Raw genomic sequence first — 26071 nt, 5'->3', positions numbered from 1 at the left:
ATTACTTTCTTCAGAACGATGTGTGACTGTATACAGCCTAAACTTATGTTACCTGCCCTTGTGACTGTATACAACTTAAACTCAAGTGAACTTTGCTCACATGACCTTGCTTAATTCTCAGAATACCCTCAGAATATAAATGGATGCCCTGAATAAAGTTGGCTACTGCATGAGACTTTAGTCCTCCTCATTTTTAGGCTCCACTCTCCCAGGTTCACTCTGCCAAATAGAGCAGCAACACCTGGGAGAAACTGGAAGGAATTCTGGAAGCAAGCATAGGGTGAGGCATGGCACTGGGCTTGCCTCTTCCTCCAGGACTACAGCATCCTAAGGCTTTACTTGGGGGCAGAGGAGAGTGGAATAGAAAGTCCTCCTGACCACTCTCCCAGTTTTTGTCCCAAGCCCCAAGACTTCCAATCTTGCCAAATATGAACTTTTTCACTTGAGGAAGAAAACAGCGTCAAAATGACAGTCAGATAATGGTCTTTAAAGAACGCCTTTGAAGGAGGAAGAAATGACTTGGTTCCTTCGCAAAGGCCATACCCTTTCTGGCCTGTGCAGACTCCATGATAACAGCTTGTTTTTTTTAAGCACCTGAGAAGAAAAATAAGTGAACAATAGCCCTGCCAACACCCAAGCACGGTGGGATGCAGCTTCAGTTGATCCACACCCCCAGGGGTCCACAGTGGGAGGGAGAGGAAGGGGTATTAGCACACAACACCCAGGAGCAAAGTCAACCTGCCATTTCTTGTGGAAGTTGGTGTCTCCTGGCACCCAGCCACATTACTGTCCTAGATCACTCTTGGTTGGGCTACAGTGCTGGAATGGTAACTCAGTCCCTCATCTGGTATGCAAAAGCTGAAGCATTTCCTGCCCAGCCCTTTATGGAGGAGTGCCAAGCTCTGCCCTACAGTGTCCAGAGGCAAATGACCCCACATAGCAGGAAGGTAATACATATTTACAACAGAAACCTTGCAAACAGAGGGAATTCAAACAGTCATAGATTCACCAGTCAGAACAATCAATACTAATATTGTTGAGTGTAACCTTTTTCTATGATAAAAAGCATTATCATTAAATCTTAAGTCCAGCTATTTTGATGACTACATAAAAAGCCTTATTATGGACATGTCAATTGATGTTTAATTTTGATTTTCAACTATATTACTTCTGAGTGGGAGAACTATTAGGGACTAGAGACAGTAGGTCAGTGGTAGTATGTTTGCTGAGCATGCAAGAGGCCCTGGGTTCAATCTTCAGGATTGCAGAAGAAAAAAAAAGAAAAGGAAAAAAAAAAGAAAAGAAAAATTTACTGGCTATTTGAATTTTCACTCTTCTGTTCTCACAGATTTGTACAAATCTTTCTGAAAATAAAATCTTTCTGACAGTAAAATCTTTCTTAGGTTGTGAATGTCTTTGCAAAGCAGGGCATTGTCTTTCTTCAAATTTACTTTGTAAATGAGATGTGTCAGCCAGTACATGAACGAAAGGGCACCTGCTCAGTCCACAGATAGCAATGCAGTAGGGCAGGAAGCAATCCAAAACCTCTTGAAACCACTTTTGCTTCCAGCCAAGATGGGGTCACAGGGACCAGCTTGACCTCCCACTTGAAACAAATTGTTATGGGTGAGATGATACTTGGTGAAAAAAGATGAAAAACTAGGGAAGACTGCCCCAGAGCACTGCTTCTATCAGAAGCAGCAGGCAGAAGTCCAGGGAAACAATGGCTGTAGGGTTTGCAGTGCAGGGTCATGCTGAGGGGACAGCCTTACCCAGAGACCAAGTGTCTCCAGAGGGTGAAGGACTCCTGGAGCCTTCAGTGGTCTTGTATCCACATTCAACCAACCACAGACTATTCCAGAAGAATAATGGCATCTAGACGAAACATGTGCAGACTTTTTCTATTGTCATTACTTCCTGAACAACACAGTGTTCAGGAACACCAACTATTTACACAGTCCTAACACTGTGAGAACTATGACATCATCTAGAGATGATCAAGTACAGGGTGGTGCAGGGGTTCTATGGAGACACCATGCCACCTCACAGAGGGACCTGACCCTGTGTAAGGTGTGATGTCATCTAGATATGATGCTCCTATTCGGTGAAGATACTGTGCCATCTCACAGACGGGGCCTGATACTGTTAAGCGTGACATCATCTAGAGATGATGCAGGTACTGGACAGTGCTTGGAGTCTGTGGAGACAGCGGCTCTTACAGGAAGGGCTTGTGCATCCTTGAGCATCCTTGGACGCTGGTGTCTCCTAGGGTCCTGGATCTCATCCCTTGGGTTCTGAAGGATGCCAGCACTAATCAGAGACCCATGGGGGCCACTGTAAAAGGATATGAAAAGTGTTCACTCAGGTCTGAGAGAACTGCACCCTCAACAGCTCCCTGTGTGCTCTGTCTCCCCAGTTTACAGGACACCAGATAGGGGATGGAGCAGGAGAGGGGCCTTTCTTCCACAGTGGAAGAAGTACTACTAACCACTGGCCCAACACAGCTCTGACTACCTGAAGAAGCCGAAAAGAAAGATCAGAAGCAACTTAGTCCTGACCCAGGACAAATCTCAAGTATTATTAAGAGCATAAAAATACTCAGTCCCTGACAAGGTGAAATTCGCACTGTGAGGCATCTAATTTATGCTGCCAAATGCAGAGTCTGTTCTCGGGACTATGAGAGAATATCACAGAGCAGAAGGCTTGCAAACAGCATGTAAGCAAACCCTGCCTGGCGATGGTTTCATGGTTTTTGGATGGCCAGCCTCTGTGTTTTCATGTGGGGAAGGAGTAAAGGATCTTGCTAAAGCTCTTTTGTAAGGTTACAGTCACAGAGGCTCTACCTCCATGCTGGGAGATGTCTTGTGTTGGATCTCAGGCTCCCATAGAGGAATCCTGGAGGGTAATGAACATTCAGTCTATAGAACACAGTACACACAGCAAGGAGATGGAACACACCATTTATAGTTCACACAGAGAAGAAGGGAAATACAGTTTATAAAGAGAAATTTTAGCCAGAAAACTCAGATAAGTTCAGTTGCACACAGGATATTATGACCTCGATTATCACATATTCTAATGAGGAAGTTGGAGGAATATTTAACACAGCACAGACGCAGAAGATGTTGGAAGACCTAAGTCACACTCCCTGGTACAATATATAAGATGAAAACCACATTGGTGTTACTAATGGCAGATGCACTATAGAAAAAGACCAATCAGAGATGAAGAGATGACTCGGTAGCTAAGACCACTGGCTGTTCTTGAAGAGAACCTGGGTTCAACTTCCAGTGTCCACATGGCACCTCACAAACATCTGTAACTCTAGCTCTAGGGGATCCAACACTCTCTTCTGGCCTCTGAGGACAGTGTACACATGTGGCGCACATACATATACGCAGATAAAACACCCATAGAGAATAAAAAGAAATCTTTTGAAAGGACCAATCAAATTAAAGAAATTACAACAGAAACTACGTGAATTGACACACAGATAGAACACTGGAAAACCGATAGAGAGAACATCAGTGCATACGCATCAGGCTGCTTAATCATGTAATTAAAGGGTCCAAAGAAGAAAGAGGGGCAGAAAACCAAAAAGAAGAAATAGTAACTAAAAATTTTCAGAATTTAATGTGAACTATATATAAATTCATGGACTGCAGAGCACACACGCACATGTGTCACACACACACACACACACACACACACACACACACACACACACACACACACACACACACGACACCCTCATCCCCAGTGAAGGACTGGGAAGGGAGTGGCCGGGTCCAGTGGAAGAATGAGGGGAGGACCTGATTCAGGACAGTGCATGCACATGTGAGACTATCAAACTGACTCAGTAATATGGACCATTAATACATGTTAATAACAATTCTAGAAAGGTGTTTAATCTCAGCCACACAGGTCAGGGGACCAACTCTAGAACTCCCTCTCAAATTGAAAGCCTGTATTTGTCTATGTTTTTCATGTAAACAAAACAAAAAACAAACCTCTCAACAAAATCATCTTTTCTTCACCTTACATGGTGTTACTTTAAAGTCAGAAGTTGAATGTATGTGTTAAGTCTGGGAAACCTGGGACAAAAGGCTAAGTGAGGCGTCCTTAACATATGAAAGCGGATGCTAGCGCTCCCAGTGTCCTTCAGTACCTGTGGCTCCTCCCAGCACTTTCTGCCCCGCCCCCACCCCACCCTAAACCTCTCCACCCTAGGGACTGGGCTTCAGGTTCCCTTCCCCCAGCTTTCTTGGCCCAGGCTGCCTCTCTTGCTCTCCCTCCTCCTCTCTTCTATTACGGTCCAGTTTAGTCTGCTGGTCATGATCAGCCTGGACTCTTTCCTCTGCCTGCTTTTTCCCTCATATCTACAATAAAAGTCTCCTCCACACTTCAGGAGCAGTCATTGTCCTCCTCTTATGTCATTCATCACGTTGTTTTGGGGGGAAAGCACCCATCTCAAGTAGTCAGACATAATGCATTAGTTAGAAACAACTCCATGCTCACAAGCGCAGTGGGCCTGCCGCACTGGAGGAAGGTGGATTTCAAACTGAGGCTGAGGACTGGGGATGTGGCTCATTTAGTGTCAAGCTTGCCTAGCATCCAGGAAGCCCTGGGCTCCACGCCCAGCGCCGCCCAAGCTGGTGCGGTGTACACATCTACAACCCCGGCTCTGGGGAAGCAGGAAGATAAGTTGTAGGTCATCCTAGGCCACATGGGGAGGTTGGACTTACCTTCTCAAAAACAATAACAAAAGTTATTTTCTGGATGTTACTTTCTAGAATGAGCCTTCAATTCACAGGTGTTTGTGCATTTATTAGCTACACTAATTATGCTGTGAAGCTGACTTGACTTTGCTATGTTGGACTTATATATGAGAGGGCACCATTCATCACAGGGAAGGGAGTGAACTCTGGCTTCAGATCCCTGCTCCTTGTTGGGGACTGTGCCATTTGACTTAACAGCTCTGTCTGCTCTATGTTCTCAGCTAACTGCTCTGACTTTCACTTTCCTCATCTGTAAAATGGGGGCATAACTGCCCCTGTAAGCAACAGTGTTGGAAGAATAGGTAAGTTAGCACATGTTAAATGTGTGTACATGGTGCCTGGGGTACATGTCAGTGCTAGGTGATGGTCAATTGTTACTATGTTGTTATTTTAATTGTTTTATCAATGTCTTGAGTTAAAATTTTTTTGATCATTAATCTTTTTTTTTAATTAAGAGATTTTCTATTCGTTTTACATATCAACTACCCATTCCCCTGTCCTCCCTCCTCCCACCCCGTGAGTTAAAATTTTAATTGTGTGTTTTCTCTGTTGTTCTCAGAAGGTCATGACCTGGTTGATAGTGAATGCCTGGGAAGATATATCACTTTACTAAGGATGATGATTATGCTATTCAGATCCCCTCCCCCCATGAGACACAAAATGAAACAAAGTGCCCCACCAAACTGAAGATCTGCGATCAAGACATTGTGTGCAAATGCCTGCTTCACTTGAAAGAATACTCTGTAGTTAGAAGGGTTCTGGACCCAAGGCCAGTCTCTTTCTCTCTCTCTCTTGCTCCCTGCCCTTTCATTCCCTTTTGAGATAGAGTTTCTCACTGGGATCTCTGGCCAGTCACCACATCTCAGGAATCCTCTTGTCCTCCCCACCTCCCCAGAGCTGGGATTATAGGCACACACCACCATATCTGCTTTTTACATGGGTGCTGAGGTCTTAATGCTTGCGTGGCAAGCACTTTACTGAATAAGCCACCTCCTATGCCCCAGGGCCAGTATTCTCCGCAGTAGGTGTAAAAGGCACAGATTATCCATAGAACTCAGGGTTTCTAACTGTACAATGTGGAGCCAGAAGAGCCTGGCCCATGGCTTTCTGGTTCTCAGTTTGGTGTCTTTGACAATATTCTAAATAGATAAGCACAGGCATATCTCTAAGACTCATCTTCACACTACTCTCCCTATTTTTAAACATGAGCTATACCAGATGATCCACTTTCAACCTGCAGCAAGAAAAATTCCATGGAATGACTGCCACAATCCACGATGTGTTTCAAGTTGTATGAGTTGCAATCTATATAGCTCTTGGGTGCTAAATGTCTCAGTCTATAAAAAGAGATGGATGGTATTTCAGAAGCCCTGGAGGCATTAAGACACCAGAGTTGTCAATTTAACACTATCATTATTATCTGCTTAGCTGCAGATGCTTGGACAAGGCAATATGAAGGCAGCTGAAGGGGCCCCATTACCCAGGGTATCTGTTCATGGGTATGCCAGAGACTTGGGAGGGTCAGTTCCACATTGCTCCACATTCTCCATCTAATTTGCATGGCTCTGCTTGGGATCCATATTGGGGTTCCCAGCAGGATGCGGGATTGGCACTGGCACAGGCAGCAGAAGAAAGCTGTCTGGGGAAAGGCTCAGATGGCAAAGAGTTGCTGAGCAAGCATAAGGACCTGAATTTGATTCCTAGAACCAAAGAAACAAAAATGCCCGTTGTGGTAGTCTGCTGTTGTAATCCCAGTGCTGGGGAGACAGAGATAGGTGGATCCCTGGGGCTGGGTGAACAGCCAGCCTAGCCTGCTTGGTGAGTTCCAGACCAATGAGAGACCCTGTCTCAAAGAACAAGATGGAGAATGACAGAGAAAGACACCTGAAGTTGACCTCTGGCCTCCACATGAACCCATGTGCACATGCACCAGCACTCACACACCCACACGTGCACACTTAAATACAACCTCCAGCCTACGTACACACAAAAAGAAAAGGAGACTGGGCACTTTTCCCCAAATCACCCTGCACCATGCCACCCTGACATACTCCAGGAAAACAAGCCAGGAAGTCCACAAAGTCAGTCTTGGAGAAGCTCTTGGAGTCCCAGGGATTCTGGCAAAGGGCTTCTGCTCCCTGCCCCCTGCTCCCCTACGGCAACCCTCAGTGAACCCTACAAACTAAGAGCTGCCCAAAATTATAAAGCCAAAATAAAGGCACTGGGAAATAGTAGAAGCTTCTATAACTATAAGAAGCTTTTGACTCCACCAGTTTGGTTGGTTCTGTGGGGAACTTGCTCCTGTTCTGACAGACAGGAGGCTAACTGTAGCTCCCACTATTTATTCATCTAGCTAGTTCCTGAGGGTTGGACACTGGGCCTTGGATCTGCTAAGCATGTGCTCCATCACTGAGCTATACTGTCAGTATTGTTTTTTAAAGAGAGAGTCTTGCAACGTTAAGGAGGCTAGCTCCAAACTCCTGGCTCGAGGGATGCCCCAGCCTCGGCTTTTCAAGTAGCAGAGACTATAGGTGTGGACCAGTGTGCTCAGATCACCCTCCGGTTTTAAACATGCTGCAGGGCGTAGAAGAGCCTTTCCCTAACCTGAAGTTCACACACGAGAGCTACAGTCTCCACGTCCAGGAAGGGTGGGTGATGCTGTGGTTGTTTTCCCAGGGCTTCACGCGACCACCACCACTGTGGAGCAGGGTGGCCATGGTGACAGACCTCATCCAGCAATCATGGCAGCAAACAGACCTCTATGGAAGATAGGTCTATGGACAGTCTGCTACCATGTGAGGAAAAAAGGCCATGGACATCACAAGCCCTTCACCAACCCCCACCCCCAACCTTTCCCCAAGATTTCAAACCCCACTCCATTCTGTGCAGCCATAGGTGATATATAATATAATATGATATGATATGATATGCTATGCTATGATATATGTATACATTATATACAAGGTAAAAGACCAACTAGGGTTGGGGCTTTTCTTTTTCCCTTTTTGATTTATATCAACCCCTCCCCCTCTTCCTTTCAATACCTCCCATGCTGGACTCCCCATACTGCTTCTCTCAGATTCATGGCCTCTTTTTAAAAAACTATCAGTTACACGCATACATAAATGAATAAATATATGAGCACAACTTGCTGAGTTCACTTAGTGTTGTTCATATGTATCAGGGCTGACCACCTGGGAGTGGATAACCAATCAGGGGGCTCATCTCTAGAGAAGATGGATTCTCCCTCTCTCAGCAGCCAGTAATCTCCTGTAACTCTTCATCCAGGGCTGTGGCTTGGTGGGATTTTCCCCATCCACATTAGCTCGTCAACAGTGCTGCTCCCATGGGTTGTCCATGCTTCTGTGAGTGACACCAATAAACTCATTAATGTACCATGGTGGACTTGATGGGAGCTGTCTTTGGTCTGTCTATTCCCTCTCTATTTGGCATAGACATTTTTACATCTCCCCTGGAAAGTCACACTGCAAGAAACTTGAACTCAAACACCAAGGAAGTAGGTGCTAGAGCCACAATGCCTATGAAAGACTGGCTTATCAGTGAAGAATCCAAAACTTTACCATCAAGGGAGCCTGGCTGCCTGTGGTCTGAGGAAGGGCTGGGAACAAAAGGAGGATTCTTCTGTGAGAATTGGAATCCTCAGATTTCCACCTTCACCAAGCCTGGCTGGACTCTGAATTGCCACAGTCAGGGGTAGAGACCCTGAAGTTCTCATGAATACTAAACAGAGACTTAAAAAACCCAAAAAGTATTTTTTATGTTAAAATGCACCACAGGCAAAGTTTAAAAAACTTACAACTGAGACATGAATCACAGCATTTTAGACAATAATCACCTTTTGAGACTTTTATCAGGGAAACTGTTTATAGAAAAGAGAACACAGCTGTGCAAGAAGCTGTTCACTCACTTCCCTTCTGGGTTTGCATACTTGGATGAAGATGGCAGTTTAATAAAATTATGCAATCGTTCAGTGATATGCTATTTTTTTTTTTGTGTATGTGCATGTGTGTGGGTTTATGTTCATGTGTATGCAGGTGCACACGAGCACTACACACTGGTGTGTGTGTGTGTGTGTGTGTGTGTGTGTGTGTATATCTGTATATGTGTGTATATACAGACAACTGTGAAAGCCAGAAGAGGGCATCAGAGCCTCCAAAGCTGAAGTTACAGTTAACTGTGAGTCATCCTATATAGGAACCAAACTCCAGTCCTCTGATAGAGCAGTAATTGCTTTTAAATTTTGTGCTTTGTCTCTAAAAGGTTTATTAGATAACCTGGGTAGTATACTCAGACAATGTGGTATGATGTAGCAGTTAAAGAAAGTATTAACACAGAACATTTAGAACATACATTATTTAGCAAAGAGATCAAGTTGACAAGGAACACACACAGTTCCACAACAGTAATATAAATTGAAAATAAAGTCAGTTAACTAAGGAAAGTATGTTTTGCCACACGCCTGTCTTGGTTTTACTTCTGTTGCTGTGACAAAATATCCTGACAGAACTTCATGGAGCAAGGGTTTCTTCTGCCACTGTTTACGGTCACAGTCCATTATTTTAGGGAGTTGAGACAGAGACTTGAAGCACCTGGTCATATCATGTCCACAGTCAAGAGCAGAAAGAGAATGAATTCATGCATGTCTATTTGTATGTAACCTCTTTCTACACTTAACACAGTCCAGGACTGAAACCAAGGGAATAGTACCACCCACAATGCCTTCCCACCTGAATTAATGTAATCAAGACAATCTCCCACAGGAAAACCTGACCTAGAGAATCTCTTGCTATATGTTCTCTTCGCTGGTGATTGTAGGTTGTGTCAAATTGACAATGAATCACCACCAATTCTACGATAGACAGAATTCAGGATAAGATGCTTTTCTATTTGAGATCCATTTCCTGATATTTAACCCATGTAGTCTCCTCCTCCACACTGCAGAACCAACAAAACATGTCATAAACAGTAGCACTACCACTGAAACTGAGCTACAGAAAGTCTTCAGCTTATGTCTTAAGGGTTTTGTAGTACCCTCTCGTGGATAACTCATTAAGAGAGGACCAGGTGCTATTCTGAGGACACTCAGGTAAGTTGTGGTGATGCCCTTGTGGCAATGAGCAGGGACTCTTGCCAACAACCACAGGAGTGAACTTGGAAGCAGCATCTGCAGATGTCGGATGGCTGCAGGTGATGATCAGACTCAGAGCCAGACCCAGTCAGCTCAACCAGTCTCCATGCCTGATCCTTGGAAACTGCAGGAGGAACCACAGTAAAGAGCAGCCACGTTCAGAGAAAGCTGTTAGGAAGAAACAGATGTCTAATACAACATGCTTACACCTGTCTGACAAAATAATAGATGTGCAGTAATCGTAAGAAGAATCCATATGCACTGAGGGAGGGGTATTAGCTACATCTATGACAAGCTTTTGAAGAAAATGTGATTAGAAAATCTCTTAGATTGGATTTTCTGTAAGTGTGCACGCCTTATGCACAGCTAGCCCTCTGTGTCTGTGGGTCCTACATCTGTGAATTCAAGCAATCTTAGATGGAAAATATTTGAAAAGAAGTGCCTGGATGCAGTTGGTCATGTCCTCATTGTTCCCTGAGCAAGCAGAACAGGAACCATTTACATGGCGTTTGCACTGTATCACATTACTACAGATATAGAAATGGTTTAAAGTATTTGGGTGGTGAGCACGGGCTACCTGTCTATACAGCACCATTTTGCACAAAGAACTCGAGCATCCACGGATACTTGAGAGGTGTTCTGGGAACCATCTCCCAAGCGTACTGGGAGATGAAGGAATGCTTTCTAGAATTTAATGTATTATATAATTAAGAATGAAAACGATAAAGAAAGATAGAATGTCTAGTCCATTTCTCACAGGGCTTCAGAGCTTGGCTGTTGTAACGGCAGCCCCCAGGGAAGGAATTGCTCTGATAGCTAAATAATTTGTGTTGAAGAGGAGACAGATATCAGGGTATCTTCTCACAGCTGGTGAGATCAAGTGTTTAAGTGCCAAGGCCTTAAATCTATTTCTTAAACACCATTAAGAAAAAAACTTGTGTTACAACAACAAACATAGTTCAGAGTAAAATCAATACAGCTGTGTTGCCCCACTGTGAAACAATGTGAAATCACATCCAGCAGTGGTCCATTCAGACAACATACTGTTATCATACTCCGGGCAGCGCTATGTGCACACAATGCCAGCTGCTGTAAAGGGAGCCCCTGGTTTAATAGCATTTTATATGTGAACAAGATTTGTGGGAAAGAAAGCTAAGATAACCTTAAACTTCTGATCAGCTGGGATTATAAACACATGTCATTACATCCATTTTATGCTGTGCATTGTGGTCGGGCTTGAACCTGGGCTTCCTGTATCCTAGGCAGGCACTTTATCCCAACTTACATATCACATTCAACCCTCAAAACTTTTGATTTTCTGAGACAGGGCCTTACTCAGATTCACTCAAGGCAATCCTTCTGGCTCAGCCTCCTGAGTTCTGGGGTTATAGGCATGACCCACCACACTCAGTTTTCAAACATTTTCTTAGTCCCTTGAAAGGCTATTTTGAAATCCTGCAGCCATCCTGACCACCATCCTGGATACAGGCTCTCCTTCCTCTCTCTTCAGCAACCTGATCACACGCTGAGATCTTCAGTTGCCTCCTCTTGGGCAGCTTGAGCTGCTTGTCACCAGCACCTAGTTTTTGATGGCACCAGGTGTTATGTGAGCCCTACCTGGAGCAGCTGTCAATCTGGAGGTTGCTTCCCTACCCCAGTAGCTTCCCGTAGAGTTCCACCCTAGACTCTGCAGGGTAACTCTGGTGCATCTTCTTACATACTCCACCCAACATGTTTTGAGACAATTACTCCTTGGCCTTATTACTTTAGGATTCTAAGAAACAGCTTCCACAGACCTCTACTTATTTTCTAACAAAGACCCAGATTCTCATGAATTCTTCCCTTTATTAATTTTGCACCAACCATCAAAACATTGTAATTCTTGGCTTCAGACACAGTATAATGATGGACATGAGCTTAGTCTGCTTGAGCCTCTGGGTTTCATTCCCAGAACCCACAGAATAAAATCAAACTGTAATTCAGCAGCAAGGTTCATGGGCATTTTTATTTCTTGTGTGGGAAGTGATTTTCAGGGCAACCACGGTGACTAGCACTCTCCAAGAACCTGCTGTGTGCCTGAGCTACAAGAGTTGTATGTGTGCTGAGCCTGGTGGTGCAGCTGTAATCTCAGCTCAATGGGAGGCCGAGGCACAAGGATCCCAAGTTCAAAGACTGCCTGAGCAACTTATGGAGATGCAGTTTTGGAATTTAAAAGGCTAAGAAGTAAAGGACTGAAGACATAGTTCAGTGGTAGGTATTACCCTAGCATGTGTACATACCTGGGTTCAACCTCCAGTATTACACACACACACACACACACACACACACACACACACACACACACACTCACACCTTGTTTCATCTTTCAACAAGCCCAAGAGCCATTTCAGTGGTAAGATCTGGTCACTGGAAAAGAGCACATGTCAAATGGTCCAATAGCATCCAGCAAGCCACTCTGACTGTTCCAGGTGGGCACACTTACCAAGGCCCTCTCTTTAGGGAGCCCCTGTGCCATGCAAGCCACACTTACCTGCACAGGGACTCGCTGCAAAGCCCACCCTTTTCCGAGCTCTGTCAAAGACCACGTAGAAGCCCTCCATCACGGTGGCACCAATCACCAGTGCGTTTGTGGAAGAGGAGATACCAAAACGGTAACACTCATAGTTGAGACCAGCTCCCATCATGGGCTGAATGTAGAGCTGTTTGTTGAAGAATCACGGGAAAGACACAGGACAAAGCATGGATTAGACAAGAGCATAAAACTGGGGGTCCCACTCTGCTCAGAGCCCCCCAAAGGTCAAGGGAGAGAGAGACAATGATATAATCCCAGGCATCCTGGACACGAGATCAAAAGTGTCTCTGCAAACTTTATTTTTTTAAAGTTTTTATTTTTAATTTCAACCAAGTGTATGTGTGTGTGTGTGAGTGTGGGTTTGTGTGCTCACTCTAGGGGACTGACTAATAGTGCAGTGGCTGTCTTGCACTATTAGACTGTCAGGAAGTACTACCTCAAGCAAGGAGTTACTCCCCTCTTCCCTAGAGTCTGGGGCCTTAGCCTTGAGTAGGGCCTTGGAAAATGTGTGTTAAATGAATGTGCACAGTGAAGCTTGATCAGTGTTAAATGGGGCACACAACTTCTAGAAAGGCTCCACTTAAATCAGGAAAAGGTGCAGGACCATATGCTTAGTTCCCACAGCAACACCTGGACCTAAGGTTGTGGAGGTTGCCCATAGGAAGCAGCTGACAGACAGAGTAGTGGCCAGATGCCACCTAGAGCGTGTTTGCATCTGTTAGTTGGTCCTTTTGTGTGTCCCTTCCAGGAAGAACTCCAGATAATGGACTTGGGAGACAAAAGTAGGCAAACTTGAATATAAGGTTAGTCTGGCACGCATAGTGTGACACTGCCTAAAATAAAAGAATTTAATAAAATTAAAAAAATAAAAAATAATTAAGATAAAATAAAATTTTAAAATAAAAATAAAATAAAGTTAAAGAATTCCAGACCATACATTTTGTATGTAACCTACGAGAACACTTAATCTTGCTGAATCTCAGAAAAAAAAAAGCAAAAACATATTTGCCTACCTTAAACCAAAGTAGCATAAACAGAAAACTGGCAGTATTTCAACTGAGAGTAAGCACATTTTCAAGGGTGTATGAAGAAACTTAGAATTTCCTGTTGGGCTAGAGGATGTTTTAAATAAAAAAAAAGTGTGTTTGTGTGTGTGTGTGTGTGTGTGTGTGTGTGTGTGTGTGTGTGTGCCCAAAGCTCTGTCCTAAGAGTCTGGTGACAGGAACCCTGAATCAGACTTCCCAAGATTCCAGGCAGAGGTTAGGCAGAGGCATGCTGCAGGGAAATGACTCCACAGTGCCACCTCTTGTGAGATCAGGAAGTACAGCTCACCTGGGCCTTTTCCAGTTTGGTACCAAGTCTGTCTTCTTAACAAAGTCAGGGCTCAGGGAAAGAGGATTGGGAGAGTGGAGAGGGGAATGTGACTCAGGAAGACAGAGCTTGGTCTACTGAGCCCCTTGGGAAGAAAGAGTTTCTGCGGCTACAGGAACTATGAGGCCTTCACTTCTGACAGTCCAATGTGATTGACACAAAGACAAAATAGAAATGGACCTGTGGCAGATGTCATAACTGTCCTCAAGTTCTTCACCTCTCTGTGTTATGCCTTGAGGCTGTGTGACTCTTCACACTGAGAGGGGAAGACTGTGTCCCCAGCCCTGGAATCTAGGCCCACTTCAGGCTTCTTTGGGTGACATCAGGGAGGGAAAAGGGCTAATACTCCAGGGCTTTATTGGGCTCTTTCTTCTAAGAACTCCACTGTCACCCATGCTATCTGATGATGGAAAGACACATGGGATTGTTAAGCCACTAAGCTGACCCCAGACATGTGAGGTGAGCCCATAACATCCCAGGGTAAGCCAAGACAGACCCAGCCCACTCCCTGCTGACCAGGGTCATATGAGGCAGACTGACAGACCAGCAGACCTGCAGATTCATGAGCAAGCAACAGTGTGGTGGCATCATCGTGGCCACAGGTGCCTAGTTATGCATACAATCTGATTTTGTGAGTTACGTGTAAAAATAAGGAGCAGAGAAGAAACCCAAGTTTGTACCTGTGGCAGAATGGTGATTCGGAAGGAGCGACTGGAGTTCTCATCTCTCAGGTAGATAGAGATCTTAGGGAAATACGCCCACGGCGTTTCAGAATTTGTCCAGCATGCCAGCTGGGCCCCTGTCCAGAAGCCATCAGAAAACTCTGGAATCTAGACAAACAGATCCTGTGAGAAGCAGAGACCAGCCTGGTGCATAACAGGAAACAGCTCTCTACTTTGCTGGTCCCAGCACTAGACGCCCACAGGGATAAACAACATCTCATTTGGACAGAGTGACAGGGACATCAGTCTTCTGGAAGAACGTTGGTGATGACACAATAATAATTATTAAAACTACTAAGATACCCAGATCACTTCCTGGGATTGGGCACTGTGAAAATGCCTTGGCAAATGCCTACTTTAGCCTTCCAGCACGCCAACCTGTGTGGTAATGTTCCCTTTCACATTACCAGGGAGGGAACCATAGAAGTGTGGCAACTTCCCCAAGGCCACACAGCAACAAGCCTTTAGAAGAAAGAAATTCTAAAAGTATCTATTGTAGTTTGATTTCTGTTGCTGTGATAAAATATTCTGACGAAAAGCAACCTAGGCTTGTCTGAACTGTAAGAGAGTGGGCTACTCTTCTTACAACTCAGGTTACAGTGCATTATAGAAAACAAATGGCAGTGGGGGGGGAGGCGGGGAGCAGCGGGTCACATTACACTCACAGTTGAGAGCAGGGAGAAACTGGCTTGTGCTGCCTGACTGCCTTCCTCCAGTTTTCTCTTCTCTTACACAGTTCCGGCCCTGGCTAGGGAATGGGCTGGGTATTTCATATCAATGAACAATCTAGATAATCCTCACAGACATGCCCACAGGCCAACCTAATCTAGGTAATTCTTCAACTGCAACTCTCTTCCCATGTCTACTTTATGTCAATATGACAGTTAAAACTACCCATCACAATGGCCTCCTAGGCTCTCTGGGGCATTGCCTGCCTCTGGACTCCAGGGGTTCATTACACTAGCTGCTTCCTAATGCTGTGTTCTTCTTAAACACTCCTCCTCAAGACCTCAGCCCAGACCCCACCTCATCCAGGAAGCCTCCCTGCCTCCTGACTTAACACTAGAACACTGCTCCAGCCCTCTCTCACTTGGCCTTTCCCTGAGGAAGTCCTTGGTAACAAATCTTGCTTCTTGGTGATGAATGATCCTGTACTTGGACCTAGAACTTCTCAGGACAGTGTTCCCTGACTGTGCCTGTCTATGTCTCACTATGTGGGCCCAATACCTACACAAGACAACACTGAGGAACATGTGGGAGAAAAATGAGTGACACCCAGAATCAAAAGAAGGCCATCTGTGCCTCCCATCAAGAACGGGAAAGGTGGTGCCATCCACCCACTTCTACCTGCAGGGGAATGAGCTCCGTAGACATGTGCCATCTCAGCCTCAGGTCTTGGGCTATGCCTGAGCCATATGTTGGTGGAAGGAATGTGTCTGACAGAGATATGGGGACATGTGGCCAAGGGGAGTGGGCCGCACCAGTGGAGCTTCCCAAGCAAAAAGCTCAGGGCAGGGAGTGAGAAAAAGGTGGTAGGCAGGGCCACAGCAAAGGTATTGACAGGAACCTGCCCACTGGGTGCCAGCGGCAGAAAGAGAGGTGAGAGGAGCTGGGAGAGAGTCCAGTGCTGCCGTAAAGCAGTCAAAGCCTGCACTCCCTTTACTCAGGTCTGTTCTCAGCAGCACCACAGGTGTGACCAAGTGGGCATGTGTGCAGCTCATCTGTGCCCTGAGTCCTCTGAGCTCTAAGGGATGGCTAGAGTCAATAGCAGATGGTGGTAGGGGTTGAGACTGGGAGAAGCCAGGGCTAGGATCCAGTCCTGAGAAACAGGTGACGCCTACATCTGAATGCCAGGTGGGTGCTGTGCGCAACACTGGCACATGCTAGGTGCCACCACCCATTCTCTGCGGCAGGAAGCCACCTGTTAATCATCCCACACAGTCATGGTAGATGTGTAAGGGTTCTAATGCCGGTGCTAATACACTTTCGTCTTTTACAGAAGTGATGGATCCCCAATAGGTATCATAGGGCCCTTTCCCTGGTGAGCTAATCAGGATGGAGGACTTATCATTTTGCTGGATGTGTCAGAGGTAAGAGTGCCTGGGCCTCCTGGGAGTGCCCAATATTCCAGTGAAGCATATGACCAGCTCCACTGTGTAATAAAGAGTGAGTCCCAGAGAGGCCAGGCAAATGACCAGCATGGTACAGATCAGATCTGGAGGTGTATTTTCTGTTCCTGAAAATATGCCCAACAGTCATATGGAGCCCTGGGCACGGGGGGGGGGGGGGGGGGGGGGGGGGACTGCTGTTTTCCAACCTCAGGTCAGTTTTAAAGTTGGAAGACACTTTGGACAGATGCCACTTTGATGGTGGGTTCTATAGCCAACGAGGTGGTAGGCTGAGCCCTAACTGGGGTGCCACAGCTGGAACGGATGGAGCTTGGGGCTCCAGAAGATCCGCAGACCTAGAAACCATTCCTTTCTACATCCTGCCTAAACAACACACACACAGAGACAGAGCTCAGGCTTTACAGTTCCTTCCAGTCTAGATCTAGCCTTTTGCTTAATTAGGGAAAAAAAAAAAAAAGCCAAGAGCGTGGACTTCCATGAGCCCTATGTAGGTAAAGGGGACCAAAGCCCAGAGGCCCTGCACTATAAGGCAAAAGATACACACTACTAGAATATGCCCTACCCAAGGTTGACAATCTCATGCCTTTCCTCCCTGATACAGGTGCTGAGTGAAATCATGGGATAATTTTAGACACAGCAAACAAATGCTGTAAGCTCCTTGCCTCTGCCTCGTGGTTTGCTTAAGTCATCGGATGCTGAGATGAACTCGAGGTACCCGCACCCCTCCACTCACCTGCCCAGGCTCATGGGAGGGCTGGCTGTGGCTCACTGGCTGTACACCTGACACTCCTATGGTCCCCGTGACTCTTGTAAACCCTTAAGAGCTCAGAATATAGAGCCTTAAGGCGCTCACACCACTCCCTCACAGAACATACTTATATTTAAGCACTGGGCATATGCTCCTTATTTTAAGTAGGGTCTGATTTTAAGCAAGCATTCTAACTTTACAGCATGGAAAGACTGACTTGGCATTTTTTTGGGTGTAGCAGCTGTTGGCAAAGATACGGATTTGTTCTGATTTTGGCATGGCTGCTCTGGACCACTGCCTGACACTGGAAACCAAAACCTGTGCACACTGTCTCGCTGGGTGCTCTTCCCATATAAATCCAGGTTTCTGCAATTTGGGGACAGAATAGCCGATGCCTCTCTTGTTCCCAGATTTCTGCTGGAATCTGACACACGGCCACAGTTTTCTGCTTTTGGTCTTACTCCAGCCCCTTGCCAGCATCACATGCAGGCCCTGGGCACAACATGCTCATGTCTGGTCATCTAGTGAGAACCTTGAGTAGACATGAGAAAGACAAGGGGCACCTGCCTCTCTCTGGGCACAGGGAGGTGTCAACATTGTAAAAACCAGTTATAAAATCTGTTAATATTAAGTTTTATATTAAGTACACCTCTGATGTTCATTTTCCTGTAAATAAGCAAAGATTTGGGGACAGAGCAATTTGACTCCTTAGTTAGCAGCTGAAGGACTACCCCTTGTTGCTCTTCCTGTCTTGAGCAAAGTAATTATCAGCCTAGCAGCCAACTAGACTGCCCTTAACTGGTATCAGCCACACAGAACATTCCAGAGATGCCTTCAGACTAGCAAGGACTGCAGGGACTGCCCACTACTAAAGTCACCATCTAAGCCAGGGCTGTTTGAAACATTTACTACCAGACTTTTTGTTGTGACAAGCCTGGATGAACTCTAGATGATCCTGAACCACATCCACCTTGGCCAGGCAGAGAGCAGTTCCCCTGGTAGTCTAGAAAAGGTATTGTTTGGACAGGTGCTAAGAGGCAAGGCTCTGATTGGTCCAAACAAATGGCTGCCATTGGTTCAGAGCAAATGTCTGTTAGTTGTCAAACAAATGCTGTGATTGGCCTAAACACCCCTTCTTGAGCTGTGCAAGCAGGCTGTTCAGGTTCACACAGGCAGTCAGCTGGGAGACCCACTCTGGGGCTACCTCCCCTGGTGATGCAGCCGTGGTCCAAAAAAAGGCCTCTCTTTAGAGGGTCTTTTTTTTCATACTTTCAGAAGTGTGGGCTGAGCTAACATGGAGAAACAGCAGCAGAGGGCAGCACCAGTGACATGGCAGAGTAAGAGAAGCAGCAGGGACAGCTGGACAGTTGGCCAGCCAAGCTGTGTAAGCTAAAAGGAAACTGATCGCTTCATGAAAAAGTGCTGGGCACCCTGGCCTCCCAAGTGGCCATTGATAGGTCATCCAGCCTAGCAGTCAAGCCATGAGAGAAGTCACAGTGGAAGAAGGAATAGAGATATTCACAGGTGACAGATATAGATGACAGATGGAAATATATATAAAGAAACAGTCTCAACAACCCCACAGATGGAAGCAGGGAGCCTCCCTGAGGGTTCCCTACTACCAAATAGAGGAACCTGGATTGGACTTAGTGTTACTTGGTATGTATTGAATATGGAGTGTTCCCCCATTTGCTGGGCTTCTGGGAAGTGATTCAGTACTGGGGATCTGACCTCACTGACATTACTTCCTTGAGGGATTCAGAATATCATGGCATTGTGAGGAGGTTGTTAAGGTGGGAGGTGCAGTCCAGCTGGAAGAGGGCACTGGGAGAGGGTCTAGAGATTTATCTTGCCCTGGCCTTCTTCTGTATTCTCTTTATCTGTGTCCTGGATGGCATGATATGAGCTTCTCTGCTCCGCCTCAATTTCCCCACAATGATAAACTGACACCTCTGAAACCATGAACAACATAAATCCTTCTGTGAGGTATCGTGTCCCAGCCATGAGCAAGTAATTAATAAATACCCATTGATACCCAATGCTGCACAGACTGATATTTTTCATGTACGTATGTGGTATGAATGAGTGAAAGCATGTATGCTTACCTGTGTATGCTCATATATGCAGGTACAATTGCAATTGTGTATATGTGTACTGTGCTGGTTAATTTTATATCAACCTTACACAAACCTAAACATATCTGAGAAGGACCCTTAATTGACTGGGCTGTGGGCAAGCCTGTGGTACATTTTCTCAGTTGATGATTGATGTAGAAAGGCCAACCTCACTGTCAGAAGGACCACCCCAGGGCAGGTGGTCCTGAGTCCTATAAAGAAGCAGGCTGAGCAAGCCATGGGGAACAAGCCAGTAAGCAGCACTCCTCATGGACTCTGTATCAGCTCCTGCTTCCAGGTTTCTGTCATGAGTTCCTGCCCTGACTGCCTTCAGTGATGGATCGTAACCTGAAAGTTGTAAGCTGAAATAAACTCTTTCTTCCCCAAGTTTCTTTGGTCTTGCTGTTTTTATCCCAGCCACAGAAACCTTACTAAGATATATGTGGAGGCCTGAAGTTAACAGGAGTGTCTTCTTGAGTGGCTCTTCACTCTATTGAGGCAGGGTCTCTTGATGAACACAGAGCTCACCAATTCCAGCTTGTCCAGCTAGCCAGCCTGCTCTGAGGATCCCATCTCTGCCTCCCCAGTGCAGAATTACAGGAAGCCACCACACTTGCCTGCTTTGACATGGATTCTAGGGCTCTGAATCCCAATCAATCTTCATGCTCGCACGGCAGGCGCTTTATCCACTGAGCCATCTCCCCTGCCCTAGACAGATGTTTTTGGTCTATACTGTTGGTCTGCACTGACTGGAAAGCCGAGATGATGTTGGGAGAAACAGTAGGCAAGCCTCAAAGGCTATGCTGTTTTTGATGGCTAGCCTTGGCTGTTAGCTGACAACCATTGTTGGTTTACTGTGAGTCAATCTAATAAATCGTATATATTCAATCAGTTCTGTTTCTTTAGAGAACCCTGACCAATACACTGTTCTCAACCAGGATATATTTATTATTTCAGGATATGGCCATCAAACAAATGTTACTTTGGCCAACTGGCTTGCTTTCTATACAATGTTTAGACACCATTCCAGTTTGGATGAGGAGCAAAGAGGGAACAGATTTGGGGCTTATCTTAAAGGACACAAATGCAACTGTGCTTTCCTGTTACTTTAGCACACAGTCATGTGCTAGGTAAGTTTTATACCAATGACAGCATGAGGAAACAGTGGCCCAAGATTATAATGAAGGGGGACATTCCTCACTCCTTGAGACATCACAGCCACTGTGTCATCACAGCCCAGTGCTTCACTCACAGGTCTGGGGTGGTGCTGGTGTGAGCATACCTACTGTACTGACAGCTGTGTTAAAGCAGAGTGACAATTCCAGGACAGAGTGACAGCAAACAGCTGTGTAAGTGACATACCACACTTTCCATAGCGATTTTGTGTACTTATGCTTACAAAGTTTACTGCAAAGCCATGTGTTGTGCTATACAAACATGTTGTGGGTTTTGTGTTTCATTTATTTTTAGACATTACTATTATTATTATTATTATTATTATTATTATTGTGGGAGGGAACACAGATGTGGAATAATATCCATGTGGAGGACAACTTTGTGGAGTTGGTTCTTTCTTTCCACCTTTACGTGAGTCCTGGGGATCCAACTCAGGATGTCAGACGTGAATGGCAAGCACCTTTACCCAGTGAGCCATCTTATCTGCCCTTTTGTCTGATGATAGACACATCACCCAGTTTTGTCTAAATACACCCCATGATGTCTGCATAACAAGGGTATCACATGGCAATACTGTCCCCAGACTGTATTTCTATCATTAAGAGGCACATGATACAATCATTCTGCAGATGATTTTTACCTCAAATTAAAAAAAAATTCTTGTGCCAACTCAACTATTAGAACCCTGGAAGTATTGCACACTCCAAACCAAACCCTCTGAAGCTGACAAGAAGGTATTGCTTGTGGATGGATTCCTATCAAAAGGTAACTTCATGAGTGAGCTTCACAAGCAACAGTCTACAAAACAACCTGCTCTTTAAAATCTTCAGAACACCGAGCAATAGTCCAGAGACTTACAACACACAGCTGTGTTCTAGAAAATTCCCAAGCACCTTGGGACTCACCAAAGACGTGCGTGCCACAGCTTCCACCACTGCATCAAACACCTTCTGGGGCAGGCGCAGGAGCGTGGTGCCACTGTCCACAATGGCCTTGTCTGCATTATACTAAAACAGGAAAAGGGGAAGGCACTGAGCATGGCTGCATATGTCATCCACGTACTGTGACCCCATTTCCATCACTTGTGTCTGTCATTGACAACTTCATGCAGCCACCACAGCTCAGTGGTGATCATGAGCCATTTTAACTCCAGAGCTCAGGAGTCAGGGGTCATCCATGCCAGTGTTTTCATAGCTGAGGAATCTGGGGCACTAGAAAGGGACAGGACCACAACCTAGAGTTCCTAGGCAGAGCTTTATGACTTCTTGGAGCTGCTCAAGTTGCCTATCCCTCATGCTGGGCAGAGGGATAGGTCACTGGACTTCAGAGATTAGAAGAACCCTTTTAAAAGCCACTTCTGCAAACTGTTCAAAATCCATTTTTCTATTATTTGACCAGTGGAAAAAGAGAAAGACAACTCTTGATGGACACCCCTATTTGCATTTGGGAAGGAAATTTAATAACAACACACACTTTGTATTCTAATTTATTGGATACAAACCTGGAGATGTCAGTGATAACTAAGGGCCTTTGACAGTGCAGAAATGTGGACTTGGTACCCAACTACCCCTCTAGCACTCGGGTAGACCAACATTGATTCGAGGTATTCGTAATCATGAGAATTCAAGGCAGTGTGGAGACATGTGGGAGTCAACAAGAGGGGAAGTGCTAGAGTGGTCTATACAGTCACTGACTGGTGAGCTTCAGAAGCCATTCTAAAACTGGCACACAGGACTGAGGCTTCCTCAAACTGTAATAATTTTAATACCATAACACAAAAGAAGCCAAATGCAGTGTGAGACTGGGTGTGCGGCTAATGGGAGATGCATTCGTGTTTTCCTAGTGGTATTGTCAAGCTGCTGCACCTTTAGGAGTCTTAAGTTGTGTGTGTGTATGTGTGTGTGTGTGTGTGGGGAGGGGTATTTAAGGAGGATAAAGCTGATGAGTTTAATCTCCATTCTCTCTCCTGATAAAGGTTCTTTACACAGAGTTGAGGGACCATCTGGCCAAGATGACTGGGGAAGATGAAAATGAAGTTGGACACTATCCTCAATACTCAGCACCTTATACTAATTTTTCCAGAGGCTGTAGTGTGTGCATGCATGTAATTTACTGATTTGAACTCATCATAGATAAAGACTGTGATAAATACCACCACCAGGTGGTAGTGGTGCATACCTTTAATCCCAGCACTCAGTGGGCAGAGGCAGGTGGATCTCTGTGAGTTTGAGGCCAGCCTAGTCTATAGACTGAGTTCTAGGACAGCTAGGGCTGTTACACAGAGAAACCTTGTCTCAAAAAAACAAAAACAAAAACAAAAGACGACGACTACCCTGCAATATGATCTACCTCATGAGTTCATGCCCAGGTTCCAGTTAAATACTGAGTCTTCTCCATCACTTATAGGCAGAATCCAACAAGAATGGAAGATACTCACCTCTCTGCAGTCCAGGTTGAGGCTCTGGCCTCCGATTTCCAATTTCAGGATCTCTATCTGATAGTACCACTCCTCTTTAATTGGGGTATACCAGATGTCTCCTTTATACAAACTTGGTTCAATCCCACCTAGGACCTGGAAGAAAAACAGTTACAATTGTAAGAGGTAAAAACTAAGTGGTTACATTAGTAGCTTCAATGAGAAGCATTTACTCAGCATAAAACACCATTCAAAACAGTACCTTCACTTTATTCTGATGCTCTACAGCTAATAGTGATGCCTGAAAATTCTCCATTTATAGAAGGCTTCAGGGGAGGGAGGTGTTGGTCATGTCCCACAATACTTTGCCCTAGTCTGACAAAGATGCTCCACTGGTATTCCAGGCATACAGCTCCACCTTCATGATGCTGAGTGTTCTCTCAAACAAATGCAGGTAGAGTAGTTAACCATTCTGACTGGCCTTGATTTACTGCTTCAGAAGCCAGAGATGAGGGAAACAGACCGACCATAAGATTTCTTAATCAAGACATTGTTTTGCAAAAACAATGTTACCTCACAGTCCTAGGCCACCCTGTCCCTTCAGAAAGAGACAACAAAAGTGTTTGGGGCAAGTGGACTGCTAGCAGAAGGCAAAGACTGCTGCTGATCCTTCCTGCTGCAGTGAGAACAGGCACTGGACACACCTCCCAAAGAGGGGTCCTTCTTATCTTCTGTACTCTGACTTCCTCTGCAGGGAAGGTTGGCCTGCATCATCCCCAAGGGGTACACTGCCCTATTTCCATTTCATTCTAAACATTTTTGAGGGTGGTATGTCCCTGTGTGGGGGGAACAAAGAGAAGGGAGTGAAGGGGGAGGGAAGACGGGAGACTGGCTCTGCTTCCCATCAAGTACATGGAAATCATAGGTGTGCACGCCCCACCTAGAGGAGCACCTGCTGCACCCTCCACGTCCCTTACTTGCTGGTGCATCTTCCCATGGAAAGCTGGCTGCTTTGTATATTCTCAAAGGACAATAAGACAACAGGGGTAGGATTTGGAGAAGCACTGAGAATCACGTTTTTAGATGGCTGGACCATTATCGATCTTCTAAAGGTGGTATGACAAAGTTATTAAATTATCATTAAATCCCGTTATGGTGCCTAATATTTAGTGATGGTTAAGCATTTCCTATAGGGTGCCTGACCAGTACCTAAATTAGATTGTGTGTCTAATGGTTCTGATTTGTTTTTAGTAAAAGAGAAAACCCATCAATTTGTGATTTTTCATCCCTTTAAGACTGAAAGATACCCACAAGACTACCTCCGTTGGTACCAGATCCGGCTACTGGCAATCCAGCCCCACACATCTGCATGGAGAAAATGTCTGGAATCTTTGCTTGGGCTACCAGGGAATCAAAGAAGGTCTCCAGAGAGCTTGATGGCTGCAGAAAGGTGGGAAAGACAGTTACTGCTTTGTGACCACTGTGAAGACAAGGATAAGCTGGTGCAGTCAGCATCCCTCTCTTTTGGTATTCTTGGTCTTTCTACTTAAGAGTCTTCATGGTTAATCAACACATGCTTGAAACTGGGTGTGATCATGCAGAAGTCTCGCATCTTGCTTCCTCTTGTGTGGCATTTGAGGTTCTACCACAAAAGTATGATATCTCCAAAAGCTATTAGGATGCTGCCAAGCTGTTTATCACCATTTCAGGATACAAGATGTGTGAACTTGTGGTAGTGGGTTACTGATCTGGGCTTAGATACTTGGGGTAAGAGAACACAGTTACTCTAAGAGTCCTACCTGCTGTGGGATGGTCTGTATGTCAAGTGTGTTGCTGATTGGTCAATAAATAAATCACTGATTGGCCAGTGGCTAGGCAGGAAGTACAGGCGGGACAAGGAAGAGAATAAAGCTGGGAAGTGGAAGGCTGAGTCAGAGAGGCACTGCCAGCTGCCACTATGAGAAACAGCATGTGAAGATGCTGGTAAGCCACGAGCCACGAGCCACGTGGCAAGGTATAGATTTATAGAAATGGATTAATTTAAGCTGTAAGAACAGTTAGCAAGAAGCCTGCCACGGCCATACAGTTTGTAACCAATGTAAGTCTCTGTGTTTACTTGGTCGGGTCTGAGCGGCTGTGGGACTGGCGGGTGAGAGAGATATGTCCTGACTATGGACAAGGCAGGAAAACTCTAGCTACACCTACCTACCTCCAAAGCCAACCAACATACAAATAACCACTGACCTACAAGGACCATGCATCCTTATCCCAGCCCCTGGTACTCCAGCCATCATAGGCTTCAATGGTCAGGACACTCCCCATTGCAGGATTGTAGGCTTCCTTTGTCTAGTGCCTCTCCTTCACGAGGTGACATGTTTGAAGGACAACTCCATTTCACAAGAATGTCCAAGGTGAAGGGGGCGCTCTGTAAACAGTTTTGGGCTAGAATAGACTAGCATTGCAGGTGCCATGAAGGAAGTTAGTTTAGACTTTGGCTTTCACAACTGGGAGACACCAGGGTTGGCCACCATGAGTTGCCAGAATTTTGGTTTTTGCTTTCACCTGAGACAGAGTTTTGCTATGTTGCCTAGGTTGCCCTTCAACTCAGCAGTCCTCTTGATCTGACCTTGAGAATAGCTGGGGTTACCAGCATGCAGCACCATGCCCTGCTTAGGTTGCCAGTTTCTTCAGACAAATGTAATGCTCAGCCGTGGCAGCTAAAACCCTGCTCATGATCACGCTGAAGGAATAGCTGCTACTAGCCACGAGAATTCGAAGCCCCATTATTGTGGGGGTCCCTGAACCTAAGTCCCTGTTCAGGGCACCATCTGTGGGAGACCTGCTCCCACCTTTTAAAGGGTTCCTATGAGGAAGAGAAAGAGGGATAAGAAAATAT

At 45.5% G+C, this 26071-nt stretch overlaps 1 protein-coding gene across 4 annotated transcripts in view; it reads right to left on the bottom strand.

Moving 5' to 3' along the window:
• Positions 1-26071, bottom strand: part of Bace2 (beta-secretase 2) — a 102833-nt gene that overhangs the window by 22381 nt on the left and 54381 nt on the right. For 2 of the 4 annotated variants that reach the window (XM_052741336.1, XM_052741334.1), the window contains exons 4-8: positions 24487-24615; positions 23197-23331; positions 21665-21766; positions 14551-14700; positions 12458-12626 (exon numbers count right to left, since the gene is read on the bottom strand). In XM_052741336.1, coding sequence (XP_052597296.1) covers positions 12458-12626; positions 14551-14700; positions 21665-21766; positions 23197-23331; positions 24487-24615 — 685 coding nt within the window. Of the gene's footprint in view, positions 1-7674; positions 10096-12457; positions 12627-14550; positions 14701-21664; positions 21767-23196; positions 23332-24486; positions 24616-26071 lie in introns of those variants that run through there. The other 2 variants (XM_052741335.1, XM_052741337.1) reach the window with 2 other exon arrangements.

This window comes from Peromyscus californicus, unplaced genomic scaffold (assembly GCF_007827085.1).
Source record: "Peromyscus californicus insignis strain IS unplaced genomic scaffold, ASM782708v3 Scaffold_16__1_contigs__length_79575227, whole genome shotgun sequence".
NCBI lineage: Eukaryota > Metazoa > Chordata > Mammalia > Rodentia > Cricetidae > Peromyscus > Peromyscus californicus.
Note: the sequence above shows the minus strand (reverse complement) of the source record. Positions and strands in the feature narration are given on the sequence as shown.